A 7,436-nucleotide genomic window follows, 5' to 3' on the forward strand; every position below is an offset into this window, starting at 1 on the left:
CAGTGAATTCATATGCATTTGTTCCCTTAATACTCGAATGGCATTTTGTTCTAATAAACCTCTAATTTCTACTCTTTCCACATTTACACTTCCAAGCACAGAGGAAGTAGTCTGTATTATTCAAAAATATAAATCTACCACTTGTCAGTTGGATCCTATTCCAGTGTACTTGGTTAAAGCCTGCCTACCTTCTCTCTATTCTTTAATTACTGATATTATACACTGGTCGCTTGTTTCTGGTATTGTTCCGTCTTCACTCAAAACCGCTGTGATCACTCATATACTTAAGAAACTGGAGGCTGATTCAAGTAACTTTAATCATTTTCACCCCATTTCAAATCTACTGTTTCTTTATACTGGAATGGATTGTTGCAGCAATGGATCATCTTTCTGATAATAGTTTGTATAAGAAATTTCAATCTGCATTCTGTCCATATCGTAGTGTTCTCGGCGCACAGCATTCTGCGTCTATTTGAATTATTGGTACCCCGTTGACTGGGTTTTGATCTTATTTTACGGGTCATACTCAGTTTGTACAGCTAAAGCAGTTTAGATCAAAGCCTTCATACGTCAGTACAGGTGTTCTGCAGGGCTCCGTTTTGGGTCCTCTTTTATTTATTATTTATCCTTTACCCGTTGGAAATATTTTTTGGGGAAATGTAATGTTCAGTTCCACTGCTACACCGATGAGACCCAACTTTACCTGTCCTCCAAACATACCTCTACTTTTCCTCCATCTTTCCTCTCAGATTGTTCAGATGAAATTAAAGAGTGGTTTACATCAAATCTTCTTAAACTTATCAGCAGTAAAGCTGATATTCTTCTTGATGGTTCAAAAACCAATCTGGCCAAATCTAAATGTTCCTCTGTGAATATTAATAATTTTACAGTGTCTGTTTCTAAACTGTTTAAAAGTTTGGGTGTCATCTTTGACAGTACTTTATCATTCGAAGCACATATAAACAGTGTAATTCTCTGCATATTTCCACATCCATAATATTAATCAACCTTGTCCAGCTCTCTCAGTAACTGCGATACTTGTTTATGCTTTAGTCTCTTCCCATATTGATTACTGTAATGCTCTTTATTATGGCCTGCCTTCGAAGCTTCTCTACACACTACAGAATGAATCTGCTAGAATTATCTGCACAACTCCTCTAGCTGAACATATTACTCCCATATTACAACACTTGCATTGGCCCAGGGTTAAATGTCGTTTTGATTTTAAAATCCTTCTTCTTACTCACAGGGCACTCAATAATCTTGTCCCTTCTTACTTTATCTGACCTTCATATCTACACCCCTACTCGTGCTTTACGATCATCTTCTGCACTCACTCTTGTTCTCCCTCGAACACTGCTTCTATGGCGTCCCGAGCCTTTAGTCATGCAGCTCCTTATTTATGGAACTTGTTGCCACAGGATGAGCGAAACGGTGAACGTCATCTTGTTTTTAAATCTCGCTTTAAGAACAATCTTTTTAGGAAGGCTTTTATGCTTGTATCTAGGCTGTAATAATGATTATTTGTTGATTAATGTTGATTGTTTTGTGTTTGTAAGGTGTCATTGGAAGGTGCCTATAAATAAAATGTATAATAATATTAATAATACAATGCAAATGTAGGCAGTTTATTATCATCCTGAACCCTTGCGCACTACAGGCATACAGTAAATGATACCTGAAACTGCAGCTTGTTGAGAGACGTTCTATTACTTATGTAAAGTGAAAGGTTTTCACATAGAGAATGGTAAAACAAGGGTGAAATAATCCCATAGAGTGTGCTTTTTTTGTCATGGGCCAGCAATTAACAGTAAGGAACCCTATAGCAAAATCCTGGCATTATGGTGGGAATTTGTATTTCATTTTTTTTTTAATAAAACTACAACATTTTAGTTTGTTACAGAATATTGAACTTTGTTATTTCCATTTCATGCTTTTCCTTTTGATTTTAATTGTATAAATCTATTAAATTGCATAGAATGGGTGCTTAGCCACCCAATCAGTGATTTGCGAATGCATTTATGTGTTTTAAGATATTACTGAATAGATATCCTCTGTGCAATCCAACATTGTGACCAATGTGCAATAATATTCATCTTCCAGTATATTCCTTTATTTGAGCTAATACAGTAGCAATAGCCCCCATGTGTAGACCGCATCCCACTCCAGACGCCCACTTCAGTCCAAACACGCGGCCCAGTGCCACAGATCGATATCATGTAACATTGAAAGAGGAGAAACTCACAATCAAAGCGGTCGTCATGGCAACGGCCCAGCCGGGTTCCACCAATCAATGGGCTTTGTGAGGCTGAGAGATGCTCAGCGATGTGCCAACGTCCTACATAAAGAGTGTGGGACAGGGAGCCTGGGCAGCACATACTGAGAGAGAGAGATTGGGGTGAAAAAAAGGCATCCAGAAGAAAGAAGGACGACATTAATACAGGAAGAGACATGGTGAACTCTGGAGGAAGCGTTCCTGCCGTGGTTTGCCTGGCCAACCTTTGTATTGCACTATGTGTAGGAGGTAAGATCAAGGATTATTTTTTTGTAGTCCCTGGAATAGCCATACATTTTTCATATATGTTAAATGAGATAAGATACTTTATGACAATTTGTACTTTTTCCTGGCCATGTTTTTAGTTTTTAACACAAAAAGCTTCTAAATATCTGTAAAATATTTATTTATATGCGCAGTTGCACAGTTCCGTTGCAGTTATAAGAGAAGTCACCATCTTTACAGGAAAGGCAGAAGCTTTCAAACGAATGTGTCACATGACTTCAAGAGCAGCGAGCAGCAGTCAAAGCCTTTCATTAACAAGGTCTTGCTTGTGATTTTGTATTCAGGCTTGGATGTTTTTCCTCCTTTTCTTGGGCTCTTTGACACCAAAAGTTCCTTTGGAAGCTGAAACGCAATATAATTGCTCTCATACTTAATATTATATGACTAATTATTTTTATGATTTTGAAAGGAGGAAAATTCACAGTTTAGTGCCAAAAAGAGCTGGATGGAAAACCAATTTCTGGGGTGTGTTTCAAATTTATAACACCAGTCCCAACTACATAAATGACATACAAGAAGGAATTGCTACAATTGTGAATCTATGAGAGATTTATTCATACATTATTAAAAAACTGATAAAATATGGAGTGCAAATGCATGCAGGAACATCTAAACCCCTCATAATATGCATTGTTCTTGTTTTTGAATGCGCAAAAGCGGTTTGTTACTCTTCTGAACACACTTTATGCTGCCTCTTCTTTCGTTGCCTCAATCGGCTCACAATTGTCACATTTCTGTCCTTCAGCAGCGTTGAAGCCAGATGTGGTGTTGGAGAACAGTGCTACCACACTGAACCATTCAATGGTGCTGGTGCAGCGCATGGAGGCCCTGCTGACCCAGGGAAACGGCAGTGACGTGAGCCTGCGCGTTCAGACCTTGAACACGGACGAGGTGAAGGTGATCCAGGTCCACTCGCTGGTGTTGACCCTACAGAGCGACGTGTTTGAAGAGCTCCTACAGACCCGTAACTCCACTGCGATGGTCCTCAGAGAGACGCCAGACTGTGCAGCTGTCTTTGATAAGTTCATTAGGTGAGTTATTCATTAATAATTGGTCATTTAGCAATTTTATACAAAGTGATTTACAATTCTCTTGGAGCAACACGTGGTTGCGAAACTTGCGGTGACTGGCCATGCTTTACCCTTGAACTTATATACAACCTTTTAGTTACAAGCCTAAATCTATAATCAATAGGCCATAACAGTCCACTAACTGGGAGCAACTGGGGTTTCTGGGAAAAAAATCTATGATGTAATGTGTTTGCCTTTTAGTTGACTTTGGTAGATAGTAATGTATTGCTCTTGTAATGATCTTATTTTTTTAGATTCACTTTCTCTTGTTGATTTGTACTGTGGAGTACGGGTACAAAAGATTTAAATAATAAACATTTAAAAGGAATAAAACTGTTTTATCTAGTAACAGGCAAGGTGCCACATTTTGTGTATTATTTTATTTGATGTATTTTTTATTTATTTTCTTTTTTTATATTGTAGATTCTCAATAAAACTATTTTATTTATATTTTTTATTGCTTTCTATTTTGTTTTAACTATATATATTTAAATTATTGTTTATATATCTTAAATTGTTTTTTGGTTTTATTTTATATTGTGGATTTTCAACAAAGTTATTTAATTTGATTTATATGTTCTATTGTTTTTTGTTGTTCATAGTTTTTATTTTTATTTCTTTATAAATTTTCCACAAAACGCATTTTTGTGGAAAATTTTTTATATAAAAAAAAAAAAAAAAAAAAATTCCTTTCCCTTTGAAACATCACTTATCAGGCTTATGCTACTCTGAATAATACCTGAACTTCGTATTTTGAGCACTTCTTGCGTTGTTGTTGCTTTTGCCTCTTTATGATGACTCGCTGAACTTTGTCCTAATTTGTAAGTCGCTTTGGACAAAGGCGTCTGCTAAATGACTAAATGTAAATGTAATGTAAATGTAAATTAAAATGAAGTATTTAAACATTACTTTCCACAAAGCTTCCTGGGGTCCATATAAAAATAATTCAAGCCATTACCTACATTGATATGTATAGCCTACTAAAGTAGTGAATTTTATGACAAAATTAGAGATAAAACTAATGCAACCAATGTACACATTTTAGAGGGACAGTCAAAAGGCCACAATGGTGAAAGATCATGAATATTTCCAGGTTTTACTTGCATCTAGGCCTCACATTATGTCGGATAAATGTACGGAGCCCCGCACATGACATACAGGGAAAAATATGTATATCGTGCCCTTGAATTAACAATTTGTTCCCACAACTTACATCAGCAAGCTTTATCAATTTGTTCCCTCGCTTTAAATAAACTGTGTGCATTATACAGTACACTGACCGGCAAAAAAACAAAAAAAAACAAAGTCACTGTTTGGATTTAAATAGGCAAATGCTTAAAGAGTCTATGATTGAATCAGTACTGCAGTGATTATTATGTCTCTATATGTTTGGCATCAGTTCTTTTCTAACCCTAATTGATGGAGTGTGTAGATTTTAATTTCTCAAACAACCATGTAGGAAGACACATCATGGCCATATTCCAGGATGACAATGATTCATCAGGCTCAAATTGTGAAAGAATGGTTGGGAGAGAACATGAAGATTCATTTTCACACATGAATTGGCACCTCTGAGCACCTTATTCATTAAAAGTCTTTGGGATGTGCTGGAGGAGACTTTACAGAGTACTGAACTCTTGCATTGACAATACAAGATCTTGACCAAGAATGTATGCACCTCTTGATAGAAATAAAATCTTGCATGTCAGGTGTGGGGTTCCTTAAAATAAGAAGATGAAGAACAGAGAAAAATACTTTTAGTGCACCCTTCAGTTGTGTTACGTTATTATCATTCTACACAGGTTTTGGGGGTAAAGTTTCAGGGTAATGAAAGTTATCTCAGGTAAACATCAATGGGAAGGTTGATTTTCACAGCCCAATCTCTTTCCCTGCAGGTACTTGTACTGCGGTGACATCACAGTGCGTCTGAACCAGGCCATTCCTTTACACAAGCTCGCCAGCAAGTATCATGTGTGGGACCTCCAGCAGGGCCTCGCCCAATACATGACCCAGCACCTGTCCAGCGACTCGTCCACGGGTCACGTGGTGACCTGGTACCAATACGCCACGCAGATCGGGGACGTGAGCCTGCAGAACAGCTGCCTGCAGTACCTGTCCTGGAACCTGTCATCGGTTCTCCAGAGCGCCGAGTGGACCTCCGTGAGCCCAGAACTGATGCTGTCTTTGCTGCAGCGCTCAGACCTGGTTCTGCAGAGCGAACTGGAGCTGTACGAAGCTCTGGAAGCCTGGATCAACCAGAACCAGCCTTCAGGTGAGATGGCCGAGAACGCACTCAAAGCGATACGTTACGCCATGATACCACCTCAACATTTGTTCCACCTGCAGAAGAAGTCTTCTCTGATGTTGAAATATTACGAATCCGTACGCGATCTGCTCTTCCTGGCCTTCCAGTTCCACTCAGCCTCACCCGTCCAGCTCGCGAAGTACTTCGACGTTAACTGCAGCCTCTTCATGCCACGTAACTACTTGTCGCTGGCATGGGGCTCCCCTTGGGTGATCAACAACCCCACGCGGGACGACCGCAGCTTCAGCTTTCAGACTCAACTCGGGCCGAGCGGTTACGACGCCAGCAAACGCGTGACGTGGAACGCTCTTTTCTCTCCGCGCTGGCTTCCTCTCAGCGTGCGATCCGCTTACCCGGAGCAGGGGTCCTTGCAGCCCACTCGCACCGACGGGGGGCGTCCGCGGATCATCGTCACACCTGCCACCTCCAGCCCGGACTTTGCTGGCGTCAGCTTTCAAAAGACCGTCATCGTTTCGGCCCGCAAGCAGGGGAAGGTGGTGGTCCGTCATGTCTACAACTTCCACCAGAGCACGGAAGAGGCGGGAGACTTTCTGTTGGAAGCGGACCTGCAGCGTAGAGCATCCGAGTACCTCATTGACAGCTCGCTCTACCTGCACATTATTGTGAAGCCCCTCTACCACAGCCTCATAGTAGCCAAAAAATAAGAGTCTAGTTGCTCTACCAATGATTTATGCCCTACAGCTTTGAAGGCATGTTTTGCATGTCCAGATGCGTTTACATCTATGCATTTGGCAGATGCTTTTATCTTGAACTGCACCACATTTTGATTTTACATTCATATGGATTTTTGCAAATATCAAATCAGCACCAAATTTTATTGTTGATGTCAAAATTCAACCTATTTCATTTTTGAAATACATTTTCACGGTGCATAAAAAGACCCATTTTGTCACCATTTAATCAATTCCCAGTGGATAAAATCAAGGTCTGCCCTTTACTTTTTCTCATTTAATATCCTGTTTCATTTGGAAATTAAATAAAATGTAAAACTGGTTGTGAACTTTTGATTACTTTAATAAAAAAAAACGTTTTTTATCATGCTGCATGAAAGCTCACCCAAATTTTGTTCACATTGTGCTCACACAGAGTCACGTTTGTATATTGCCATGTTGGACTTTAATTTGTCAACCCCTTAAATTGTACGGTGAGCATGCTGATTGCTTTCATAAAAAGAAACGTCACAAACTAAAAACGCATTGCAGTTGCACACATTACTTTAGTTTACAATGTGATATACTGAATTCATTTTTTGCTCACTTGTTATATTGCAAATCATGTTATGTTTCATTAAAATCACAATTTCTGAACCCACAAACTTCTGTTTATTCCTTACCAAGATGCATTGGTTCTACTTTATGAAGCGGTGTTGTTTCTGGGGTGGAAATGCATTTAGAGAAGCATTGTTATCTATTTTTAATTTTTTTTTTTTTAAGTCTTTGAAACCATTGTGACATAAAAACTTTTTGAAACTATTATAAGT

At 39.0% G+C, this 7,436-nt stretch overlaps 1 protein-coding gene across 1 annotated transcript; it reads left to right on the top strand.

The window, feature by feature from the left end:
• The first annotated feature begins 2,209 nt into the window (after nucleotides 1–2,209).
• On the top strand, nucleotides 2,210–7,261 carry btbd17b (BTB (POZ) domain containing 17b). Its single transcript, XM_082183159.1, is given in 4 exon segments — nucleotides 2,210–2,395; nucleotides 2,397–2,524; nucleotides 3,306–3,591; nucleotides 5,526–7,261. Coding segments are annotated over 4 exon segments (1,569 nt in total). The 5' UTR covers nucleotides 2,210–2,315; the 3' UTR covers nucleotides 6,601–7,261.
• Nucleotides 7,262–7,436: the final 175 nt, after the last annotated feature.

The sequence above is a fragment of the Leuciscus leuciscus genome (genome assembly GCF_965113295.1).
Source record: "Leuciscus leuciscus genome assembly, chromosome: 1".
In the NCBI taxonomy this organism is placed as follows: domain Eukaryota; kingdom Metazoa; phylum Chordata; class Actinopteri; order Cypriniformes; family Leuciscidae; genus Leuciscus; species Leuciscus leuciscus.